The sequence below is a fragment of the Apis mellifera genome, linkage group LG6 (genome assembly GCF_003254395.2).
Source record: "Apis mellifera strain DH4 linkage group LG6, Amel_HAv3.1, whole genome shotgun sequence".
Taxonomy (NCBI): Eukaryota; Metazoa; Arthropoda; class Insecta; order Hymenoptera; family Apidae; genus Apis; species Apis mellifera.
The window spans coordinates 16878457-16904685 of NC_037643.1; the positions used below are offsets into that span (position 1 = coordinate 16878457).

The 26229-nt window shown below is 23.4% G+C and overlaps 5 protein-coding genes and 1 non-coding gene across 8 annotated transcripts; 2 read left to right on the forward strand and 4 right to left on the reverse strand.

The window, feature by feature from the left end:
• Nucleotides 1-268: 268 nt before the first annotated feature.
• Nucleotides 269-8091, reverse strand: LOC551552 (xaa-Pro dipeptidase). Its single transcript, XM_026441217.1, has 9 exons — nucleotides 7861-8091; nucleotides 6163-6361; nucleotides 5843-6082; nucleotides 4999-5060; nucleotides 4875-4919; nucleotides 1482-1751; nucleotides 841-1285; nucleotides 431-582; nucleotides 269-337 (listed from the first exon to the last, which is right to left on the reverse strand). Exons 1-9 carry the CDS (start codon nucleotides 7893-7895, stop codon nucleotides 298-300), a joined length of 1488 nt encoding a protein of 495 aa, XP_026297002.1. The 5' UTR covers nucleotides 7896-8091; the 3' UTR covers nucleotides 269-297.
• LOC113218831 (FAST kinase domain-containing protein 3, mitochondrial-like) lies at nucleotides 1944-4574 on the reverse strand. The gene has a single exon (XM_026441216.1). The coding sequence runs from the start codon at nucleotides 4217-4219 to the stop codon at nucleotides 2051-2053; it is 2169 nt and encodes a 722-aa protein (XP_026297001.1). The 5' UTR covers nucleotides 4220-4574; the 3' UTR covers nucleotides 1944-2050.
• A 5315-nt stretch (nucleotides 8092-13406) lies between the features above and the next one.
• On the reverse strand, nucleotides 13407-13487 carry Mir9879 (microRNA 9879). The gene has a single exon (NR_127360.1). It is a non-coding gene; the product is annotated as a microRNA 9879 (primary transcript).
• Nucleotides 13488-13818: 331 nt separating this feature from the next.
• LOC727306 (bolA-like protein 3) lies at nucleotides 13819-16123 on the forward strand. Of its 2 annotated transcripts, none has more exons than XM_016912840.2 (5): nucleotides 13819-14159; nucleotides 14809-15044; nucleotides 15295-15429; nucleotides 15765-15853; nucleotides 15943-16123. In XM_016912840.2, exons 3-5 carry the CDS (start codon nucleotides 15366-15368, stop codon nucleotides 16006-16008), a joined length of 219 nt encoding a protein of 72 aa, XP_016768329.1. In that variant the 5' UTR covers nucleotides 13819-14159; nucleotides 14809-15044; nucleotides 15295-15365; the 3' UTR covers nucleotides 16009-16123. The 2 variants fall into 2 exon arrangements, with proteins under 2 accessions (XP_016768329.1, XP_001123015.2); XM_001123015.5 differs by having other exon boundaries at nucleotides 15303-15429.
• A 594-nt stretch (nucleotides 16124-16717) lies between these two features.
• Nucleotides 16718-19244, forward strand: LOC727310 (putative sodium-coupled neutral amino acid transporter 7). The gene is made up of 5 exons (XM_001123019.5): nucleotides 16718-16968; nucleotides 17150-17318; nucleotides 17625-17985; nucleotides 18118-18364; nucleotides 18464-19244. Exons 2-5 carry the CDS (start codon nucleotides 17210-17212, stop codon nucleotides 19118-19120), a joined length of 1374 nt encoding a protein of 457 aa, XP_001123019.2. The 5' UTR covers nucleotides 16718-16968; nucleotides 17150-17209; the 3' UTR covers nucleotides 19121-19244.
• A 273-nt stretch (nucleotides 19245-19517) lies between these two features.
• LOC410136 (E3 ubiquitin-protein ligase RNF123) lies at nucleotides 19518-26191 on the reverse strand. 2 transcript variants are annotated; one of them, XM_016912679.2, is made up of 11 exons: nucleotides 25297-26191; nucleotides 24012-24287; nucleotides 23614-23936; nucleotides 22510-23457; nucleotides 22301-22428; nucleotides 22099-22202; nucleotides 20881-21950; nucleotides 20478-20806; nucleotides 20242-20407; nucleotides 20005-20151; nucleotides 19518-19916 (listed from the first exon to the last, which is right to left on the reverse strand). In XM_016912679.2, exons 2-11 carry the CDS (start codon nucleotides 24107-24109, stop codon nucleotides 19600-19602), a joined length of 3630 nt encoding a protein of 1209 aa, XP_016768168.2. In that variant the 5' UTR covers nucleotides 24110-24287; nucleotides 25297-26191; the 3' UTR covers nucleotides 19518-19599. The 2 variants fall into 2 exon arrangements, with proteins under 2 accessions (XP_016768168.2, XP_393619.4); XM_393619.6 differs by lacking the exon at nucleotides 25297-26191 and adding an exon at nucleotides 24456-24776.
• Nucleotides 26192-26229: the final 38 nt, after the last annotated feature.

Here is a 26229-nt window from a genome sequence, read left to right on the forward strand (position 1 = left end):
ACATATATTTTTTAACAGAATAAAAATATAATATTTTGTAACATATCATAAATAATATTCTTTTATTTATCTTTTTATATACAATTTGTAAAGGAATGATTTAAACTTATTTAAAATTAAATTTTATATTATATGTATTATAAACAATTCATGTAAAAATATTTTTATAATTTTATATCACAATTGTTCTTACGTCATAAACAATATGTAAATAATGATTCTTTACATAAAATTCTTAATTAAATATTCGCATATTGTGTGATTTTTATCACTGAGTTTCCTTGTTGGTAATTGATTTCAATTTTTTTTAGCCATCCATTTTTCTATTTCTTCAACACTTTAATTAAATTTTTTTTAAATTAAATTCTATAAATTTTTAATTTAAAAAATATATATTATTTTTGCAGTTTAAAACTAGTTTAAAACTTACGTGCGAGGTACATCCGTTAAATTTTTTACACCAGTTTCTGTTATAAGAATATCATCTTCAATCCTGATACCACCCGAACCACGGAATCTTTTTAATTCTTCTTTAACAATAAATTTTGATTGATTTGGATTTTTCAATGCCGCATCTAATAACTAAATAATTGATTACATCAATCATAATTCATATAAAAAATATATAAAATTAATTTAATGTTTTTACTAAAAATATATAATTTTTCATGAAATAAAAATCATATCATTTATATATATATATATATATATATATATATATTTAAATTGAAAATTTTATATTACTATTATTATTATATATGATTACAAATTCATAAATTTAAAAAATTATAATATTCAATATTTTATTTATCTTAAGATTCAATCATGTGTTTTACTTACACAATCAATAAAGTAACAACCAGGTTCAATTGTTAAAACCATACCAGGTTGCAAAACACGTCCAGTTCTCAATTTTCTTAGACCTGGAGCCAATGAACGTTCAGGATGTCCTGGAAGATATCCACCAACATCATGAACATCCAATCCCATAAAATGTCCAAGCCCATGAGGTTGAAAAATTTCATTCAATCCTACTTCTATCATTTCATCAACATCGCCTACTAACAAACCATTTTTTTTTAATGAAGTTAGCATAGTCTTATTTGCTAAAAGATGCATATCTGTCCAAGCAACGTTTGGCTTTGCAGCATTCATTACTGAATTACGAGCAGCCAATACTGCATTGTATATCATCTTTTGATCTTCTGTAAATTTTCCATTGACTGGAAAACTGCATGTAATATCAGCTGCATATCCACAGTAGTTTCCACCCATGTCAAAAAGGCTTATAAAATAGAGAAAAGAAAATATTAGTTTGTAAAAAAAATTTCATAATATAATATTTTATTATTTTCTTATAAAAAAGATTTTTTATTTTATGTAGCATATAAAATAATAATAGGATTTTAAATCTGAAATTAATTTTATTTAAAATTGCACTCAAAATTTAACTAAATTTCAAAAATTATATCAAAACTTACCATATATCACCATCATTCATAATTTTATTATTGGGTGCACCAGCATGTCCATAATGCAATATAGAAGCATTATGTCCAGATCCACATATACAAGTGTAAGATACATGTCTACAACCTCCCATGGAATATACATAATGCATAAAAGCTGCTTCTGCTTGAAATTCTGCAAGCCCTGGTTTTACCATATGCATAATAGATTTGTGAGCATCTGAACTTATTTTAATTACATATTCCAATACCTCAATTTCTTGTGGAGATTTTATAACTCGACTATAAAGAAAAAAAAATATATATGTATATATTTTTATAACTTGTATCTTATAATAATATTAATATATAATTAATATATTTTAATTATAATTTATACATTAATTCATACAATAATATTTAATTCAATATTAAATTATAATATAAAAACTTTTAATAATTTTCATTATTTTATAAAAAATTATTCAGCTTTCATCTGCAAAAATTTTTATTCTATACATTGTACAATGTATTTGATTTATAGATTACTTTTACAATTTTTATCAAAAATAGAGAATTTTTTATTTTATATTTTCATTTTGTTATAAAGCATTTTCTGCGGAATGTAAACTTTTTAATAAATAAGATGACAATTCATTAGATTGATTCCAAAGTTCCTGAATTGTTACATAATCTAATGTCATAATTTTAAAACCTAATTTTTTAATATGCCTTTTTCTCATTATTTGAGGTCCTATTAAATGATGTGAATTTCTACAATAATATTCTGGTAAATAAATAAAAACTGCAGTATTTACATTTCTTTCTTGATCTAAATTCAAATGAAATACTGATGTTGATACCATGCGTGGATGTATTAAAATATCAAGAACATAGAAGTTTATAAGAGGTAATCGATTCAAAATTACATTTTTACTCAATTTTTGTTCTCCCCCTACCAAAGATGCCAATGGTTGATATATTATGTTGACTGCTTTTCTAACTCTAGCATCTAAAAATAATGGTTTTTCTATTCTTTCCACAGGAAAATACAAGGATTGATATTCTTTGGATTCTAAAAACATGGTAGTATCTAGTAATTTCAATTTATTTCTTATACGATTAAAGAAAACAGAATGATTTCTTAAATGAATTTTATGTAGCAATTGTGAGATAAATATTTTATCAAAAAATTTTACAGGATATTTTTCTAAATAAGTACAGGAAAGAAAAATATCTAAAGCATCATCTAATTTTAGATCATGAAATTTTGTAGATAAAACTTCATCAAAAACTTTCCAAAATTCTTTGCTATTCGGTGGTTGCACATATAACAATCCAAATGGTGTAAGAATAGAAGGCAATAAAGAAGTTGATATATTCATTGCATGTTTGATAAAATATTTTCCACATTCTGATAAAATACATTCATTTCTAACTTGCAAATCTTTACAATAATTCATTATTGTAGCTATTAATTTTGAGTTATCAATTTGTGATGCTTTAGATTTCAAATAATTTTGTAAAGTATTTTCAATTTTATCATCAATATAATCTTTTACATGTAAACTATGTATAAAATTTATTAAATCTTTTTCGCTACATGTATTCATATTTACACTTGCCCATTTACTAGCACTTATTAAACATCTCATTGCAGAATTATCATCATGAAAACAATCTAATATTTCTGCAATTTGTGAGCCAGTTAATTTCAACCAACAGTCAGAAAGTTTTCTTTCAAGAATAAGTTTCACCATATTTTTACTCTGATTAAAACATTTTAATAGTTTAAATAATGCTACTAATGTATATGTATTAATCTCTTGTTCTTGAAGCAAAATACCAACCCATAATGTATCTATTGATTTACGATATTTAGAATCCTTATAAGATGATAAAATTTTTATCAAATTTATTAATTGTGCAGGTGAAAACTCTCCATCTGTTGCTCGACTTAAAGCTTCATCACACATTAAGTCTCTATATATGTTTCTAGATGGGCTAATTTTATCTTTTTTCAAAGCTATAAGTCCTTGTATTATCATCTCAGAATCGTTACTATTAATAATTAACTTAATCAATTGTTTCATTATCATGTCTCTAGTTGTATTATCAACATCAAATTGCCTACTTTTTTGCATTTTGTTAGATTTCTGTTTAAACCAATTATTTTCTAAATTTATAACTTTTTTTAATCCTTCCAAAGCTACTCTGCAATTTATTTCTTGTGAAATTTTATTTTCTAACATTGGATATACACCATTGGTTAAATTAAATAGATGTAATCCCTCTAATGTCCCTTCTACGTCCAAATCTTTAAAATAATCGAGATCTGAACAAAATAGTATTGCAGTTCCTTCATCCGTTTCAATATCTATTCTTCGATTTAATGGTTTATTCTTCACAGTATTATTGTTAGAATTGACATTATTTTTATTAAATGTAATTGAATTATTCTTTTTAGATATATCAAAAACCTTGTAACAATTATCAACAATAGAGATATTTTTTGAATTTTTACTATTACATATTGTTTCAATATCTTTGATTTTTCTAACAATTAAAGGCACTTCTTGTATTTCTAATCCTTCTTCTATAAAAATGCTAGTTTGTGTTAGATTTTGTTGTCCAGCATATTTCCCAGAGTTGGATTCATACCATCTTCTAATAAATTTAGAAATTAAAGTAGAGGATTGCATGTGCATTCGCATTAAAAATTTTGCCCATATATGACCAGCTAGTATCATCTGCATAGAGCATATAAGCATCTAATAAGATTACATTTAACAATAAATTTTTCATGTTTTATTTAATGTACCTTCTCTATTTATAAAATGAAAAGAAGCAGCAAAGAATATCTTTTTTAAAGTGTAGTAAAATTTCTTGTTTTGTATTAAAATAACTATATAACTAATATTTATATTCTAAAACAATTTTCAATAATACTTTTAATTTAATGATTTTGATTTTATAAAAGACATTATTAAAAGGCTTCATATAAAAAACTCGTGACAAATATACGGAAAATAATTACGATACATATCGATAATAAATCGATTGTTGATAAAACAAATCGATAATTATAAAATTTCGATAGTAAAATTATTTCTAAAATTTAATATAAATATATAATAATATAGATAATAAAAAATAATATACATTATATAAAATTTAAACAATTTCATATAAAAAATTTAAAAAATATAATTTAATAAATTTTTATCTTTTTTTATAATTTATCAATTTTATAGTAAAATATTAAATATATTATACATTAAGTTTATTAGAATAGAATAGTTGTATTAGAATAGTTGTACTAAAATATATTATATAATAAATTTAATTTTAAAATATAAATATAAATTTTAAGTTTAATTATTTCATTAATATATAATATAATAATTAATTTTATTTAATACTTACCATTCACATATTTCTGGATATAAGATTTTATTGTCTACTTTAAATCTGTAAAATATAAGTAAATATAGATAAAAAATTTTTAAATTTATTAAAAAAATTGTAAAAAAAAAATTGTAAAACATACTTGTCAATACCATCAAAAATTGCCTCTTTTGTTTGCAAACCACTATCACTGTTTTGACCATTCTAAAAATATAAATAAAATATAAATATTTTTATAAACTTATATTAAAATAGCTATTTATTTAAAAAACTACATATACATAGATGGCATTAAAAAATCAATTTTTCATTATTGTTTTTTGCAAATATAATCAATTGAGATATACATTTGTATTCTACATCTATAACATTCTCAATATAATTATTATTTCTTTTTCTTTAAATCCAATTAATTAAATATATCCAATATAATCCAATATAATAATTAAAATCTGTAAAGCAAAAATAAAAATATAAAAAAAAAATTATAATATCAATTTCTTCTCTTGAAATTTCAAATAAATTATATTATAAAAAAATATATTTTTTAAAATTATAATAACAAATTTTAATTTACTTAAAATACAATTATTATTAAGTATTAATTTACTTAAAATACAATTATTATTAAGTATTAATTTACTTAAAATTATTAATTATTAATTTTTACTTTCAAATGACAATAATATATATTTGCATCATAAATTTTTATATCAGCAATTATTTTTTTAAATATGTATAAAAATATATTTCAGCATTATTTTTCAATATTTTAAAATAAAATTGAATTTATTGATTGAAATTTATATTGAGATTTTGTTAAATTGTATTCATATTTATACAAGTTATAAAAAATTTATTTTTAATTATATTAGCCACCCATATATATGTGTGTGTGTGTGTGTATATATATATATATATATATATATATCAAACTCTTAAAAAAATTTAAAAGCAAAATATGTTTATTTTAAAAACTAAATTACTAAAGTTAAAAGAAGAATTGCTTGTTTTGATTTTAAAACATTAGCTATTTCATCAGTATAATAAGTTTCATCTATTGCATATCGTTTTCTAAAATCTTCTAGACTATGCAATTTTCCTTCCCAAATTGCATATTCTGCTGGTAATCTTGGCACAAATAAAATAGTTGTTTCTGTTGATAAATCAAGAGCACCATAACATCCTGGTTCTTCAACACCAAAACACCATTGAAAAAATGACTCCTATAAATAAAAAAATAATATAAAAAAAATATTTATCAAAATATTGATAGTCAAAATATGAAAGTTAATAATTTACTTACTTGTCTAAATGGCCAACATATATCTGTATCATTAAATGGAATTTCAACTCCTCCTTCAAGAATAATGAAAGTACCTGTATCTGGTACTTTTTTATTTGCTTTAATACGTTCAATTAATCTCTTGCGATTGTTTTGGAAAAGAGACATGGGTACTTTCAAAGTATGATTTCCCCTTTGGAAACAAGATTCTATTCCATTCCTAAAATATAGTATTTTCATATTTATCAAATAGAAAAATAAAATAGAGAGATTAAAATTTTATTATTTAATAATAAGTTTTATAATTTTTATTTAATTTTTATATATTTAAAAATAATTTGTTTAATATTAAAAAATCAAAAAATAAAAAAAAATATATAGAGAAGTAATTATAAATATAAATAAATAAATTATTAAATAATTAATTTAGAATATAATATTTAACAATAATTAAAATGAAAATTGTAATTAATAAATACAATTAATACAATTAATTAATTTGTAATTAATAAAAACCGTATTAAAAATGATATTTTCAGGAAAATAAATAATTTAAATGGACAATGATAATAACTTTTTCTTAATTTATTTGATATATATACAATTTGCTTACAACTAAAACAAGTACATTGAAGAAAATTAAATGTATATTTTTTTTCAATTATAATTACTTATAAATAAATTTAAAAATATACATTAAAAATATATATTATATATTATTTATTAAACACAGACAATAATTTTAATAAAAAATATATATTTTATTATAAAAAGAAAAAAAATAAATTAAAAAAAATAATATAAATGTCAAATAAGAATTTTAAATTATGAATATAATAATATTACAAAATTTATTAAAAATCTATTTTAAAATAAAATAATTTTAATATCTTCGTTCTAATCAGTACTTGATAATATAATTAACATAATCAGTTATTTGCTAACATATATTATAATCAAAAATTAATAAATTATGACTGATTAAAAATAATTAATTCATAAAATAAATCTAATATATAAATGTAAATTATGTTGTATTGTATTTATATATATGTGTATATATATATATATATATATATATATATGTATATCATATATGTGAAGATGTAATTAATCAATTATAATTTATCAATTATATATAATATCTTTATTAATTTAAAAAATAAATTTATTATATATTTTATAAAATAACATAAAAAATAAATTCAAATATCTCAAAAATTAAAATTTTTATTTAATACAATTTAACGTTAATTATAAATTAAAACTAATATTAATATAATTTCATAGAAGTTTAATATAAATTTAATATAGAATTTTTGTAATGACATTTTTGATAATGAGATTATCATTCGTATTTTGCATAAGAAAAATACTTTTTCACATAACCTCAAAATTTATAATATAAAAATATCATATTTTACATTTTCGATTCAACATTAAATATTTATTGTTTTTATAGAATAGAACATGTTATATTATATTTAATAAAACAATAAGTTATATAAATATACTAAGAACAATAAAACAAGTTATAATACAATAAAGAATAAGATAATAAATAATAAAATATTTAAAATATAATGAACGAATTATTTATTGATATTATTATATATTTTATATTTAACAATATATATTTTATATTTAAACACAGTTAATCTCTATTTAATAACAGACATATATAATAATAATAATAATCAATAAATTATCTATACATACAAATATGTAGACTCCGCCATATTAATTTCTGTCATTTAGCAATTTGTTGATGATTTTTTTTTTCAATATTAATTGAATGAAGTTATTATAACGAAATCAACGACTTGTATAATATCTAAATTATGAAAATGTTATCAATATTTATAAAAGTACTACGCGAATATACGATTCACGACCCACTTTATTATCTTTTATCTACAACAGTGTAAAAATCACGTGATGAATTATAACGAACCAATAATAATAATATTTCTAACTTCCACGTAATAATATAAAGTGATTTGCTTTTATTATCATTAGATTTATTTTTGTATATCATATATGTATAGCATATATATATATCCAATTTATTACATAAAACATAGTAAATTGACTTCAAATAGAAATATAATTAATATATAAGAATTATATTCATGTCTCTAAATTATAATTTATAAATATAAATAATAAATAATTCAACATTTTATAAATTTTATATTGAAATTTTATATCTTAAATTTTTAATTAATAATTAAAATAAATTATTATTAATATATTTCAATTAATAATTATTCTTATTATTTCAACTTTTTTACTAAAAATTATATGTATATAATCTTTTATACATATATAAAAATATTTCTTTTTTATAATGCAATCAATTAAAATATTGTTTTCTAATAAATAATTTTATTGTATAATTACATGACACTATTTGGAATTAGATCATGTAATTGATTATTTTAAGACATATTTTTTTATTGATACAAAATTAATCTTCATTATTTTAGCTTCTAATTATTATTTATTTATAAATGGCTTTGTGCATAACTGCTTAATAACAATTGATAAATGAATAATAATTTAATATAATAATTCACTAGAGAATTCTTTATATATATATTTTCGAATTTTTAATTCAAAATCAAATATCTAAGATATAACTAATAATCATTAAATGTGTACATGAATTATATATATATACATTACTTACGCCAGAAAGAATAATTTTAACTATAACTATTTATAATCACACGTTTACGTATACCGATTTCCGTTATCATCTATTTCTAAGAGGTGACGCAAACGTTTCAATCCAGTTACATTCATTATTTAAAATATCGAGAAATACATCAATCCTTTCTTTTAAATTTTTGTATTATATTTCAATGTCTTTTATTAAATATGTTATGATAGTATCAATGAACGTAATAGAATAGATTAATGAACATGTTTATTTTTTGTGGCTTTCTATTTCTATTTCTTCATACCAAAACAGTAATATTGTAATATTCATTATGTAATATTCATTAAGTAAACCCAGAATAAAATAAATATCAATCACTTGTAAATAAATTTATTTTTATAATCATAGTTGAAAATGATTGAAAAAATTTATCGATATTTAATTTTATTATTTATAAATTATAAATTGATAGTGAATATTTTAAAAAAAATGAAAAATTTTAAAAATTAAAAATTTTAATTTTTAAATATTTTATAATTCATTTTTCTATATTATATTAGTATTATTATGATAATTTTATATTATTTACATTATTTTCATGTTTAATTGTAAAAATAAAAATACTTGACGTTTAACAAAACATATATATTAATATATTATATATTGATGATATATTACTATGATATATTACTAAAATCATTTTTAGAAATAAATTAAGTATAATATATTAAAAATAATTTTAGATAAGTTTATCAACAATTCAAAAGAAAAATCTATAAACTTTTTTTATCTTTAAAGATTATTGTATTTCATCAATAACATTTCATCATTTTATGAAGAATGTATCTTTGTATATATTATCATATAAAATGTGTTTTTAATATATCAAGATTAATCTTAATATATTATATAATTCTTTATAATAAATTTCTGATGATATATCTTTTTATCATACGAGAAAAATTAGAATAATTATTGTATATAATTATTGAAATATATTTTCAAATATTAATATTATTATTTTATTATATTATATATTTATTATATATATTTATTATAATATAAATAATATAAATTGAAAATTTAATAATTGAAAATAAAATAATTTAAAAATATAATATAATATTATTTCTAAAATATAATATATTGGGAAAAAATATAAGAAGATTAAAATGAAATTTTTTATTTGTTTATTCATAATTAAGATTCGGCGGATAACAAATCCGACCATCACAACGAGGTATATAGCTTCCTTAATTTACACTTTAACGGTAAATTTAAAGACAAATCTTTCATTATCTGCACACTCATACCTACGCAAATCATTCACTGCATATGCATACATATAGACATAAAAAGAAAAAACGCATTTCCCATTCATTCATTCATATACGTTATCACATGTTCATCAGAACTGTGATCTAACTCAATATTTGTAGTCATGAACTAGTTAACATTTGTACAATACGTAACATGACACAGTGCGTAATTTTGTGCCTCCATTTCGTCGGCTTCTCGCAGAGAACATGCTACAATCTATTTACCCAAATTCTTCTCATCAGTTCCGATATTGTAAAATGAATCACACTCTATCATTAAACCGAACACCCATGTGCACCCAATATGCATATATATATGTACAACAAATTTACACGCGCATACAGCATTTGTTACGTCGCTAACGATCGATAGTGATAAATAACTATATATGTATATACTTAATGTGAAGCGAATGTAAACCTACTTTATGTTGTTGATCATATAACAAATTCACATACTTGTGTTTTATGCTAAGCCAGTTTATTATTTTTTTTTTAATCAAATCTGCTAAATACTTTGAAACGCACAAAATGGCGATAATTTATGCGTGCAACTTAATTTGAAAATACATATACATATATTGAACTAATAAATGGTATCCTATATCAATTGAATAACCTGTTCGTTGTTCAGAAAAAAAAAAAAAAATAAAACAAAAATGAGATCACTATCTTTCGAATTACGACGCTTCTGCGCGCAAAGGCGTTTCTATAATTCGTTGATTGATTTCTTAGACAATTCATTTAATTAATTTTTCTAATAGTAACTGGACCATAATAGCCCGAACAAATCGAGCAAAATTTTCAACTAATATATCTTATAGGATACTTTTCGTTCATACGCGTGCTCTTTTCAGTATTTCACGCTATTAAAAAAACTATAATATATACATATAACAAAGGTAACAAACGAATTAAATAAGCGTTAAATAACTATGCTGAATTATTATGCTGTCAATTCATATTAGATCACACCATTGTTTATGTTTTCTTTTTTTAGTTACATTGTATTAACTGTATGCTATCATTATTAATTTGCATAGTTATAAAAAAAAAAAAACAAAAAATGATCAAAATAAACAAAAAATTGAAAATTTCTACAAAAAACAAATTGTTATAAACAGTTTCGTAATTGTCAACCACTATTCCAGAATTTCATTTTTTATTACCCTGGACACGAGCAATATTCAGGAACTCTTCTTTATCTTTTTCTTTATTTATAAGAAGGACGAACTCGTAGCTTAAAAAAATGATGAATCTTGTTGTCATGTAAATCGAATTCGAGGGCTCGAATCGAGGCAGCCATGTCTTCCACGTAAGCTTCGTGGATTGTCGATATGCTGACGATCTTAGCCGAAGTTACACGAAGCTGTGAAACTGCTTCGAATAACAACATACCATATTTACAAACACGACCATGTAAGGCGAGTTCTTGGTTAATTATGTTTACCTCGTTGTACTTTCTTTCGATACAAGCTACACATGCTTCACTTAGGGGGCGAATGTTCTTGATAACACTTTTTCGCGTGTACACACATATATACACACGATATACCATCAAGAGGTAAATCGAGGAACGAGAATGACTGTTAATAAAGAATTCTGAACTTTTTCACTCTTAGTCATGAAGTACACCAAGAATCTTTCTTTAAATCCTATACCGGTCAAAGCCGGTTACACAATAACTCAGTTTCACAGCTCAAGCGGCTCGCACACTGGTGGTAATTGTTCATCTTCAGAATCATAAAAGTAAGGTTTTCTTTGATAAATTATCGATGATTGTTCGTCATCTTCTTCTTCTTCAGAATTATCCAAATCAACAAGATTCGCTTGAAGTCTTTTCACAGCCTCTTTTATTAATCCACCTTCTCTAAGCAATTCTTGTAGAAGTTCATATGGATCATCATCTCTTGTAGTAGATCTTTTATGATGATGATGATGATGATGATGATGATGATTTAAATGATGACGATGATCATGACTGCCGGTATTCTTCGCACCACATATCTCGCAACTATTCGGATCTGCCCACGATCTCGATGGTATTTGATAAGGCGATGGTCGATTTTTATGACTAATGCTGGATTTAGCTTTCAAGCTGGATAGTCGAAGATTCTCTTTAATCTGCGATACAAGAAGATCCACGTCGCGGGAAAGGAAGTCCTGCGTCGTGTTTGGCACTACTTCGATCAAATACGTTGTTTCTTCAGCGCTCGGCATGGCGTACTTTCCTCCGTTCACCGGCTACGAGAACAAAAGGACAATAACACGAATGCCGTGTTTACACCTCCACGTCTGCGATACGGGCGAACAGCGGACACAATAAAGCCGCGCTCTCGGCCAACGTGTTATTGTCCTCTCTCTTTCTTTTCCTTTCTCCCTCTCTCTTCTTTTTCCTTTCGTAGATACACACACGAAACGTTCTTCACACTGCACAACGATTTTTCAAATATGTATTTTTTTCTTCTCTTTTTCTTTAATCTTTTGCGAAAGTAAAATATGTTCGTCTTTAACTAATACACGATCTAACAAGTATCTAAAGTGATCAATCTGAATGCTTAGTTTCGTTTTGACGCACACTTAGTGTTTACGAACATATTTAGAAACGTTTGTGTAAACATAGATGGCCTAAACTACCAGCCGCGTCTCGTAATATCATGGAACGCGTGATTCACTGTGTAAATACGCACCACCTATCCTTCCCCCTCTCTTTAAGCCTTTCCTTTTCTCGAATGTTGAACGAATCATCAAGTTTTGTTCGTGCTTTACTTCGAAGAATTGAATGAATACATTCTCATTAACAAATACATAACTCACTCGAGCATAAATGCAACATATACACACGCTAATTGATTTAACATGTACAAATATTTTTGTCTCCTTTCTTAAATCAATCACAGTTATTTCAATGTTAACATCGTCTTATTTTCGATCTTATTACATGTCGATTCGAGCACACGTTGCACAATAATACACGTTTTGACGTAAGTTTGGCTCCGGCTCCACGTATATACAGAACTAAGGAATCCACTGATGATGATATTTTGAATAATCACTAGATAACTGTTTTTAAGGAGGTAGAACTTGAACGTTTATCGTTCGATTGATTATATATAAGAATTAAAAGGGCATAATACGTTCGACACCCAAAGCGAGCGACCGCTCGTCCGTTAGCCACAAACCTTCTACTCTCTTATTATTGTTTTGGTTCTGCCGCGCATGCGCACTTTCCCCCACGCTCGTGTAAACAAACCGTTAACTCGTGAGCTCTAGCGAATCGATAATATCTTTGCCACTTCCTTGTTCCACGGTACCCTATCCCCTCGGGAAACCGTGGACAAGTGTAAGGTGAAATGATTTCACTTTATAAATGTCTCACAATATATCATGAGATTTACAATAAACAGGTTTTTTGAACAATAATAAAAACCGTCATGCGCGTCGTACGTGAGTTTAGCTCTCACTCTTGAAGTGCTTAAGTTTGGATGAAATAACATGATCAGGGGTCGCAGAGTAAGGAGAGAGAGAGGCTGCAATGTACGGATCAAGGTTACACTTGAGTCCGTGTTAATCTACGTCATCCTCTGCCAAGTTTATGATGCGTGCGCATACGCGCGTGTTCTCGATTTCCACTTGTAATATATATGTTTACATGCGCATTTATCTGCAACTAGCGAATCATTCATTAGATCTAATCTGCAGAATAACATTATTTGTGCACTTATTTTGGCAAAGATTTTTAATAGACTGAAAATTACGAAATTACTAGAAAAAGTTATGTTAATTGTATCATTATGAATCTTGGATTTTATTATGTATATAATTGATAATAATGTATGTAATGTAAATTATCAAAAGAAATAACATTTTCTTGTGATAAATCTGTTTATTTCGATTGTATTAACAATATAATACTAAAATACCAATACACGATTTATTTAGATACAGAGATGAAAATGATGCCGGTTGTGATATAACATGCAGTAAAAATAGCATGTAATTTTACGAAATAAATAGTTACGAAAGTTAAGTTAGTAAGTAATAAATAGACTAACCTCACTTTTTATAAAATGAATAGATATTTTTCAAAAATATCAATTCAAAAAACTATGCTGTATATACATTATATATGTGATATACAGTATGTATGTTTATATACATATATCTTTAACAATTATGTTTATATTATACATTTAATATTTTTAGTTTTATTTTTGTCTTTCATCTTCCACAGTAATACAAAATTTTTAATTTTTTTGTTATATTATATTATATTATATATTAATTACGAATATTCATAAATATTAATATTATATTATTTTTATATGAATAATTAATGTTTTAATTTAAATAATTAATCATAGAAATGAAAAATATATTTTAATTAATATTCATTAATTTTAACAATAATTAATATTTTTTCTCTTTTATATAATTCAATTTTCAATATTTGAAACTTTTATTTATAAATATAGTTAAAATTGATCAAATTGATTTTTAATGAATAAAATAATTTATATAAAATTAAAAAAAAATTCAATTATAACATATAATTTTTGAATATTATATTTAACTCATATATTTTTCATATATAAATAATATTAAATAAAAACAAATAAATACATATATATTTCTTTTATATAACAATTTAAAATATATATTTTTTCTTTTTTTATGTTCTAGAATTAAATAGATGGCGCTATCATAGACTTATAGTTAGAAGTCAGCTGATTGAGTAAAATATTCGTATTCATATACTCATGTTCTTGCAGTTGCTATCGTTTTATTTGATTGTTTTCAGCAAAAAATTGTCACGCGTTAGATTGTAAATAAAGAAACAAACGAAGTTTAATCTAACGCGATCTATTATAATAACTATGTTTGGTCGTATGTTTATGTCAAATTTTCGTAATATTTCGGTAGGTACAAAACACATTCTCACATAAGTGCATGTTTACTTTTATGCATATTGCTACATAATTGAGAGAAACTTTATAATACATATTTTCTTCATTAACATGTCGAAACCAGCTTGTTAAATATTTATTATTCAAGTTTGAAGAAATTCCCAATACTCTATTTCAATATCCTATTTCCATTACAAAATATTAACATAGAAAATAAATAATACAATCCCTTCAAGAATGCAAAAGATAAATAAAATGAAAGTTTTACAGCTTCTATCGAGAGTATGGAACGGACCCAATAGTGCATTGGCTGGCAAACATGCTGAGCAAAAAATGATATCAATTTTAAGAAACAAATTTCCTAAAGCTAAACTTATAGAAGTAAATGATGTATCAGGTAAAAAGATTATAAGAAAGGATTAAAATACACTATATCATCATTTAAATATATTTATATATATATTGTATATAAAATATAAAAAAAAATTTAATTTCATTCATTTGAGATTTTGTATTATCTTTTAAATAATCAATATTATTATTATAATTATATCTATATTATAATTAGTTTTAAAGGACTAATTATTTTTTAATTTTATAATTATATAATTATTAAAAATATATATAAAAATTAATTTATTAAATTTAAAAATATTTTATTTTACAAAATTTAAAAATGTTCTTTTCATTTTTAAAAAAATTTAAAGAAACATTTATAATCTATTGTTATAGGAGGATGCGGTGCAATGTTTGAAATAAATGTTGTAGCACCAGAATTTAAAGGATTGAACACTATTAAACAGCATCGGTTAATTAATGAAGTAAGAAAATCTTAAAGCAATATTATACTATTTCTTTTTTTTCTTAATTATATATAATTTTTTTTTCTTAATTATAATTATTTTTATAGGCTCTTAAGGAAGAAATTAAGGATATGCATGGTGTACGAATATATACAAGTGTTCCTGAATCTTAGACAATTCTTCATTTTTTTACAAAACTATTTCTTATATCATAAAATATATCACAAAATGTATAATTAAACTGTACAAAGTTTTGTAAATTTTGCATATAAATATTCATTATACATATTTTGTGATTTATTTATGTTCATATATATGTACACATACAATTGAAATATTTATTTAGTGATTTTTAATAACATAAATTATATATATATACATAATGGAAATATGTATAATATATAAACTTATATAAATACAGACTATATATTTTTATATCTTTTTTATACTTTTATTACTTATATCTTTTTTATTACTTTTCATCTATTTATTCAATTAAATTAAAAAAAATTTATAATTATATTTTACAATGTTTTTGATAAGATTTTAATTATTTATAATTTGTTTTTAATTTGATTTTAATCATTAATAAATTTCAATCACTGTAATATATGGAAAATTATATTCGAAAAATTATTTAAAAATTATAATATTAAAATTTTTAATATTTTATTTCTATCACAAAAATTTTTTAGAAAACAAAATTTTAAAAAATTTCATGTATTTGTAATATTATTTTAAAAAACAACATAATTTTTAATATATACTTATCTTTTAATTAGTGTAAGTAAAAAAGAATATCTACAGTATTATAATTTATTATCTAACAAGTGTTTAAATTTCGTAACAAAGTTAATACAGCGCCATCATACGGATCTAATAATTTAATTTAAAATTTAAAAAGTTTGAAATTCACTGATGAAAGTTGTCAGCATGTATACAAACAAAATGGCTGACAGATAACATATATGATATAGGACATTAAAATAATGGAGAAGCAATACTGTGTATTGAATAAATTGTCGTTTTAATGATTACAATGATTCTCCTATCACTAAGTCACATGATATACATAATACATCACTGCCGGCCATTTTGTTCCATATGCTAGCAATCTTGTTCATCACTAAAATGTAAATAAAATAAATATACAAATATTTTTTACAATTAATAAAATTGTCAATCATCCCAATAAAATAACATCGAATCTTTTTATAATTTTACATTAATCTTTCTGAAATAATTTTTAAAGTAATCATTAAATTATAAATATTATTAATAAATATTTTGTTTTCTCTTAAAAAAATATTTTAGATAAAAACTAAATAGATGGTCAATCAAAAATAACCGTTCAGTTTGTTGTAATCATCAAACATGAATTGTTTAATAGGGGATATGGAACAACTTATTAGTAATGATATGTTATTATGTACTGCACCAAGTCCTTCATCTATTTATAATAATCGAAATAATAACCGATCAGGTAATTTATATTTATATTTATATTTATATATATTTATATTTATATTTATATTTCTATATTTATTTCTAATTTTAGATTATTCAAATATATAATAATAATATGATAATAAATAAATCATTAATTTGTTATCTAATTTATTTATTACACTTATAATATTTGATTGTAAATTTTGTTTTTATAATAGTATAATATATTTGTAACAGAATAAAAATAATATAAATTTTAATTCAACATTTTATACATTATAATATTTTAAAATTTAATGAAATAAACATATTTTACAAGAATTGTTTATATTATTTACAGGAACCAATGTAATAAGTACAATTTTTTTAATTGTCAATGCTACTTTAGGAGCAGGCCTTTTAAATTTTCCACAAGCCTTTGATAAAGCTGGAGGATTAGTTACATCCATTAGTGTACAACTCGTACTACTTGTTTTTATCACTGCTACTCTTATAATTTTAGCTAATTGTAGTGACATTACAAATACCTGTTCTATGCAAGATATGTTCGCTAATTTTTATGGACAAAAATCATTTCTCTTATGTGCTTTTTGTATTATGATATATAGTTTTGGATGTTGTTTAACATTTTTGATAATTATTGGTGATCAGTTTGATAGAGTTTTATTAACATATTATGGATTTGATTATTGTCACACATGGTAATTGAAAAATCAAAACATATATTTGAAAAATATATTTATTATTAATATATTATTAATTATTAATATATTAATGAATAATAATATATTTATTAATATTATTGGTTTTTATTAATAAAATTAATATTTTAGGTATTTATCCAGAACATTTGTCACAATTGTAACATGTAGTTTATTTATATTACCTTTATGTTTTTTCAAAAGATTGGATATTTTAAGTTATACTAGTTCTATTGGATGCATAACTATTTTATATGTAGCATTATTGATAGTCTACAAAAGTTTTACCTACACTGAATCTTCTAATCCTATGAAAATATGGCCAGACAATAAACTTGAAGCACTTCAAATAATTCCAATAATTTGTTTTGCATATCAGGTATTATATTTTTAGAATTATTATAAAGATGGAAGAAATAAAATAATTTTGATTTTATAAATAATTTTTAATTATATTGCTTTTATATTATATTTACAGAATCATATGACAGCAATACCAATGTATGCTTGCATGAAAGAGCGAAATCTCCGTAAGTTCACATTATGTGCTATAGTAAGCATGATTATTTGTTTTATCATTTATACAGTGGTTGGTATTTCTGGATATGCAACGTTTGGTATTGATAAAGTGCCCAGTGATATTCTTCAAGAATATACAGATAAAAGTATAATTCTTACTTTAGGCATTATATTTATAGCAATTAAAAATTTTACTACATATCCAATTGTTTTATATTGTGGTCGTGATGCTCTTTTAAGTCTTTTGGGAATGGACATTAATATAACTATTAAATTTAGAGTTTTTATTACATTGATCTGGTATATATTATCTTTAATAATTGCGATATTAGTACCAGACATTTCGCCAGTTATTAATTTATTGGGAGTCTTATCGGCAGCTTTTATTTTTATTTTTCCAGGCATTTGTTTGTTTCAATGTATACTTTTAAAAGATTCAGAATTACATTTAAATAAAGATCGACTATTAATATTTTTTGCAGTTTTTATCACTGCACTTGGTGCATTTGTATCTGGAATTATATTTGTAGAAACAATAGAAGATTTAAGTATAACATCTAAAACAATTCCATTAGTTACTGGTTTTAGACATTTAAATAAAAATTTATGTACTTAGTATATTTTACTCAATCTATATTATAAGAAAATTTTATGTAAAAATATTTTCCTAAACTTTTCATAAGTAAAGGAACTTTTTAAAATTTTGCTCATTATACTTGTGATTTATCACTGTCTTGTGATTTAGATAAATATTTTAACAGATATTGATATATTATCTTAATTATCATTAATATCAATAATTATTATAGAAAATCAGAAAGACTGATATATATATACAAATTTTATTGTTATATTGTCTGTTGTATTATAACAAAAAACTTTTAAAAACTAAAATTTGTAATCTTTTATTTTTGTATTGTATCTATAAACTTTCGAAAAAAAAAATAATATTAAATAAATAAAATCTTATATATAAAATTTTATACAATTTGTTTACTTTTCTTCAAAATGTGTTATAATTTTTACAAGAAATTTATTTTTACAATTATTTTCACAAAAAACTATAATTCGTAATATATATTTATCAAGACGATTTCATGGATTATTTGAAGATATACTATCTTGAGTAAAGTCGTGTAATATATTACCAGAAAGGTCTACAACTTTTTCGATTGTTATTTTACAGAAAAAACATGATCTGTTGTTTAAGAGATGTCGATCAATACAAATACGACATGTTTGATGATTACAAGGTTTAAAAGTTACTGCTATAGGTTGTGCATAGCATATTGTACAAGTATCACCATTATCGCTAGAAATTTTTGAATTTGGCAAAATAATACGACATTCATCTAAATATTCAATCATATCTTTCACTTTTTTTATTTCTTCCTCTGTTACATCATTTGGATCTATAAAAATTTCATTTTAAAAAGTTACATGAAAATATATTTTCCATAATTATTTTAAACATCAAAATACATATTTATTTATACTTACAATTCAAAAAGGAAAATTTTTTTATATTTCGCTCCTGCTTATCTTCATGTTTTGAATCTCCTAACAAGAAATATAGAGTGCTCATTTGAAAACTTGGTTCTATTAATAAAGTTTGAGTAATTTTTGGTACCTCCTTTTCGTATTTTGCTAATAATATTCATATTTCATTTCTATTAAGTTCTATTAAGTCTAGTAAGAATATATGACATTTATGTCGCAATTAAAACAAATACTTACATTTAAAGTTGATCATATCTTCATTCAGTAAAGCAAATAAAATACCTGTAGCAGCTGCAAGTATTGGAAAATGATCTACAGATTCTAAATCTGGGATTTCCAATAATACAACATGTCGGAAACAACTAGTTTGTGAACTGATTCTGTTTAAAACTTGACAAAGTAGCTAAAAAAAATATAATGATAATTATATATTAAATAAAATACAAAAATAAAAATAACTTAGAAACATATACTTGGCACAATCTGAACAATAGATTTTCACTGAAAGATTGTGATGCATTATTGAAAATATTTGGAACCACCGTGATGATCATCTCCAAAACTCTTAACAATGAAATCGTTAAATCAAAACATGTAGCGCAAATTTTTAATTGTCTAGATTCAATGAAAACTCTTTCAGGTCTTGATGAAACATTATGGATCTCTTGTACCATTCCAATAAATTCCGAAAAAGTCCAGTTTAATAGATTTAGTAAAGAATTTAAGAACGCCGTTGTATCTTGTAGATTTTCTAATAACACATCCTTTATGTGGCCTTGGTATACAATGGATGGACATGGTTCTAAAGAACGGAGATCAGTAAACTCACTGATCGTCCAATTTTTAAGGCATTTACTGAAAACAAAAATTACATACTTCTAGGTTGAGAAATTGACTCTTGTTGAAATGATTTTGATCCACCTTTTTTCAAAAGATGCGGGCTTCTGTCATATCGAAAGGCGAAACCGTTACCTTGCCAAAATCTGACTAAAATCCAATTCGATTCGGCCCATGCCCTATTTTTATATGATTTTAATAAGTTTGTAACCAATTTCATTCGACTTTCTTCTGGTACATTTTCCATAGCTTCTAATGTAAGTGGATTGAATACAAATCCAGCCAATGTCAAAAGTAATGTACTTTTTGAATCTACATTTACTATACGAGGATCCATAAAATGATCACAAAGAAATTTAGCTATGGTTAAAAACATTTCTTGATAATCTGGAATTTTTTCAATATGTGCCGTTGGATGCATGTGATTTCGTAAACCAACGCATAAATCAGCTAATGCTTCCAAATAAAAGTCTGGTACAAAACTAAACATATTTCCTTCTAAACTAGCGTTCATTAAAGTCAATGTAACCACTTTTAGAAGCCATGCTAATAATAATTGTTTCTCTTCTGAATAAACAGCAGCACGAATCCAGGCCATATGTCTTCCCTGTTCTATTAATTTGGTATTAAAAACATTTATTGATCTAGACAATTCTTGCTGAACTGTCTCAGATTCAACGTTTTTTTTTTTTGTAACTTCTCCTAGTCGTATTTTTAAATCTTGACTAGCAGAAATATATTCTAACATGCTATTCCTAAGAAAAGCCACTTTTGCCAATGGCTTTTTTGCTACTAGATGATAGAATAAAATAATACTATCAAGTAGCTCAAGCAAAGATGTAGTCGAATCTACAATATTTACGGGTAACGGTGCCGTATCAAGAATTATTGATCTTCCTTGATCTAATGGATTCATATTTATCACTCGAACGAGTGCCATTCTAGTATATGAATTAGATGAATCTTGAGTTTGTTCCGTTGTAACAATTGCTTCATGTTCAGGACCTAATATCTCTACTAGTTCATTCCTATGCAATTTGTTTAAATGAGATACTACACCACCCAGCCTTTCAATTCCCAAGTAATCGATTGATCCATCGTAAAATACCCTATTCGTTTTAATTTATAAATTATTAGATGAATTAATATTAAATAAAAAATATTAAATTAAATAAAGATTAATAAAATATTCAATTAATAAAATGCATATAATATTAACTATATAAAATATTATAAATATACTTAATGGAAATTTACTTGCAAGGCACATAAATAGGAGATGTTCCAACTTCAGCATCCCATAAAATTCTGAATGCAACCAGAAGTCGATAAATGCAACATAGTGTAATCGGTGCCGAATTCTGAAGTTATTGATTATTCTCTGTAGAAATACTGACTAAACACATAATGCTACATAGAGTAATTTATTCATGAACAATTTATCAATCTTCTAACTTACATTATTTGCTATAGGTACAAAACGTTTAAATTTCTTTAAAAATATAGTTCTTGAAGTTGGTCTCTTTTCATTTCCATCAGAATTATCAAGAAGAATTACTAATAATTGTACTTGCAATGTTTCTAATTCTGTAAAATATAAATATAATAATATATATAAAACAGAAAATGTTATAGAATATTACAAAAATATTTATTTATTGATTATACCAGAGATTGTAGCTTTAATTTGTTGACATGCTTCCATATAACTTTCCTTATTAGCTTCAATTGTTAAATCTACAGGATCTGTTTCCCACCATACATTACTGACTATATCAATTAATCCTTTCCTATCTGGTGGTTTAACATTCAAGAAATTTGGTAGCCTTACTTGATCAAAAAGTAAATGTTGTAGTAAATATTGTCGCGTCAATATATGTTGACAAATTTTTGTTAAAAGAAGAATACTTTTACACTGATCAAAATATTCAGATAAATAAGATACATGTTTGAATGCAGATAATAAAAAAAAGACGATAGTTTCTAAACATATTTTGATTTCATGCTCTTCAAGAAATGTCCATAATAAATCTAAACAAGTTGATAATAAAGAAGTAAAATTTGTTTTTGATTCAGAAATATGTTGCATGAAAGGAACTAAAATATCTTCTGTAATATATGGTATTGCAACTAAAGGTCCTATATGTTTTAAAACACAATTTGAAAGACACATTAAATAGGCCTTTACACTCATATTTTCATCAGACAACATAATTTCTTTATTCGTATTCTGTCTTGTATTTATCTGTTCTATTATTTTTGAAAACCATTTAAATAAAAGCTTAGCTTGATGTATTTCTTGTTTTGGAACTGCTTGTAGTGGTTCATATCCTTCTAAAGGATAATGCATTGGTGTGCATCCAAAATTGGCTGTTAAACTTTCTTTTAATGCAAGACTGATTGTTGGAAAATATGCAAATCCAGTACCCATTGATATATTTTCAAATGCTCGTCCTAAATGTCTACCATTTCTATAAAAATCAACATATCCATTGTCTAAATCTATTGCACATCCAATAATATCTCCTGCAAGCCATGATTCTCCATATGAATATGTAGCCACATTCCATTTTCTAATACGATTTCCATCATAAGCATATGAATTAATAGTATCTCCTAATAAAAAGGTATTACATTAAATGCATTTCAAAATTAAAAGATATTATTAAATAAAATTATATTTAAATAATTACTTAAATTTTTGTTAATAAAATGACGTTAAATATTTCCAAATTATATTATCAATAAATATTATAAATATCAATAACATACCAACTCCAGATTCCTGAGTGAATTTACAATTAACTGTACTCCAACCAATTTGCATAAGACCTTTGGTTCCAAGTTGTATTTCATATAACCATTTTCCTTGATATACTGCTGTATTTGCTCTCATTGTACTAAAATTACTTCTAGCATTAACAGTAAGTCTATCAGGAGAAATTGAAAATAGTCCAAGACGTGATGATACATCAAATCGAACTATATCTGGTCCAATTCTACCAATTCTACTGTCTCGTATATCTTTTACCGGAGCATCTTTTAAAAGGGTACTTTCAATATATTTATTTATCAAATCTAAACTATGTGACACTCTAAAATTTTAATACATATATTTCAAAAATCATTATTTTAATTCATTTATAAAGAAATAAGATTGATAAAAATACCTTGAAGGCTTTTCATTTTCTTTGCTAAATTTTGTATCATTAGGCTCTAAGAATACATCTGGCCCAAAGATATCTCTTATAATTTCATCAATTTCCATGTTTGAAAATCTTTATCGTTTGTCAGCATTGAAAATATTAAAATAAAATAAGTTTAAATGACAAATAAATTTGTTCAGAGAATTGCGTTAAAGGCAGTGACTTCGTTCGACTAGTTAATATATTTTCAGATTATAATAATTAACATTATATTTTTAATAATTTCTTTGATTTGATCACCTGCAAATAGTATAATAAGTTATAGTAATTATCGAAAACTAACCACATTTTTAACGAAATCGAGCAATAATGTCAAAAATATAACAATTGAATTTGAGAAAAATATATCAACTATAAATATAAATATTTGATATGCCAATTATAAAAAAATGTTCTAAATATGCATACCTGTAAATCAATATATTTTTATCATTTTACAAAGAACACATATGTACAACTGACATTAGCTGATATATCAGCCGTATTTATTTCTATTAAATATAAATATATTTTTCTTCGTTCGTATTTCGCGCTAGAGATACTGATGTAGGGAAAATTATTGTTTTAGAATATTTTTCTATATCGAATTTTGTGAAGTGAAAGTGTATACAAAATTTCGTTATTTGTTAAACTACTGAATTCGCTATGTGTAGAATATTTTTAAAACATGAGTCGAAAATGAATGATTCCATAATCACAGCCTACTTTATACAAACTAAAGTAACAGTAAATCTGGCAACAGTGTTTGAATTCTCACTTCAATTTAAAAATATATTAAGTATAATTTAGACACTTCAATCTCCCGCGAATTTATAAAATACTAATATTTAAAATATTTTGTTACAATAAATGATATAATGAATCTTAATATAATGTAATAATATATATAAGAAATATAGAATTAGCTATAAAATGGATTTATTATTTAAATATTCTTTTTATATTATATAATTCGAGGAATTTGTCAGCAGTTCTTCTTCGATATTTAAATCACAAATATAAATATCCAAATATTTAAATATTTCCGTTTTAATATTTTGAAATCAAATTCAAGTTTATAATCGATATTTTGAATATTCGAATATCCAGATAAAAAAAATAAATACTTAATATATAATATATATATATATATATATATACACATAAGTTTATAAAATATAATCATAATTCAATTTAATTTACCAATTCATCGAATTATTTTCAAAATAAATAACAATAAAATAAAAAAGAATATTAAAAATTTACTTACCATAAAATCTATACAAGTTAAACTTAGAAATATAATTAGGTTTGTTGTACAAACGGTCAATACAGCCTGCAAGTTCTTTTATTGAAGTTAATATCAGTAACCGTAACGAAATAATCAAATTAGGCTTCAGTATAGGACAAAGGGTCACATTGATATAAATATATAACAACATTAAATTATACATTAAATTATACTGCATTCTCATGAAACTAACAATTTAGTTTGAGAATAGTTATAGAAAAAACGATTGTAAAAGCACAATTCTCACCGTGAACTATATAAAAAAAAACGAACGCATCGTTAGAAAACAGAAAATCTGGCGTCATGTTCACTCAACAAATATTATGGTACAATCGAAAAAAGGGCAATAATCCATTTGGCTTTGGTATTTTCTTATTGCGGTGGGTATAATGTGATAATATTTCGTACTAATATTTAATCAGTAACTATAAAGAGTATTACGATAGTCAATCTTAACTGATTCGCATCATTCGTTATTCAGCGGATTGCGATGGTTTACAGCACGTTTCGAATGATTTTCTCCACTCAAAGTATAATTTGTAAAATACTTGCACATAGTATCATGTATACTGTATGCATATTATTTAATAAACGAGTACTATGTTTTTTTTTTTTTTAATGATTATAGGAATGAAGAATATGAATACGTTGAGATGTTATATCGTTTTCTTCCGATTTCGTTAAATTCTTTTTTCATAATAGAATTATTGGTACATATCTAGAACTGACGTCGAACCATTAAATACTCGTGTATTATTGTACACTTATTATTTATGAATATATCGAACATCATTGTCATATTATTATTATTAAAGACGTTCGTGACATGTTAATAACGTTTAATAATGATAATAATGATGATAATAATAATAATAATAATAATAATAATTATAATAATAATAAAAATAAAAA

Excerpts from the sequence above, each read along its gene's own strand:
- LOC727310 (XM_001123019.5), top strand. The coding sequence starts at position 17,210 with ATGAATTGTTTAATAGGGGATATGGAACAACTTATTAGTAATGATATG. Across the intron at positions 17,319-17,624 it reads TCGAAATAATAACCGATCAG|GAACCAATGTAATAAGTACA; the intron begins GTAATTTATATT and ends TATTATTTACAG. Across the intron at positions 17,986-18,117 it reads TTTGATTATTGTCACACATG|GTATTTATCCAGAACATTTG; the intron begins GTAATTGAAAAA and ends TTAATATTTTAG.
- LOC551552 (XM_026441217.1), bottom strand. The coding sequence starts at position 7,895 with ATGACAGAAATTAATATGGCGGAGTCTACATATTT. Across the intron at positions 6,083-6,162 it reads TATGTTGGCCATTTAGACAA|GAGTCATTTTTTCAATGGTG; the intron begins GTAAGTAAATTA and ends TTTTATTTATAG. Across the intron at positions 1,752-4,874 it reads TATCCAGAAATATGTGAATG|TCGAGTTATAAAATCTCCAC; the intron begins GTAAGTATTAAA and ends TTTTCTTTATAG.
- LOC113218831 (XM_026441216.1), bottom strand. The coding sequence starts at position 4,219 with ATGCTTATATGCTCTATGCAGATGATACTAGCTGGTCATATATGGGCA.
- LOC727306 (XM_001123015.5), top strand. The coding sequence starts at position 15,003 with ATGTTTGGTCGTATGTTTATGTCAAATTTTCGTAATATTTCG. Across the intron at positions 15,430-15,764 it reads AGAAGTAAATGATGTATCAG|GAGGATGCGGTGCAATGTTT; the intron begins GTAAAAAGATTA and ends CTATTGTTATAG. Across the intron at positions 15,854-15,942 it reads AGCATCGGTTAATTAATGAA|GCTCTTAAGGAAGAAATTAA; the intron begins GTAAGAAAATCT and ends TTATTTTTATAG.
- LOC410136 (XM_016912679.2), bottom strand. The coding sequence starts at position 24,109 with ATGGAAATTGATGAAATTATAAGAGATATCTTTGGGCCAGATGTATTC. Across the intron at positions 20,807-20,880 it reads GTCAATTTCTCAACCTAGAA|AACCATGTCCATCCATTGTA; the intron begins GTATGTAATTTT and ends TCCGTTCTTTAG. Across the intron at positions 20,408-20,477 it reads TATTGTTCAGATTGTGCCAA|CTACTTTGTCAAGTTTTAAA; the intron begins GTATATGTTTCT and ends TATTTTTTTTAG.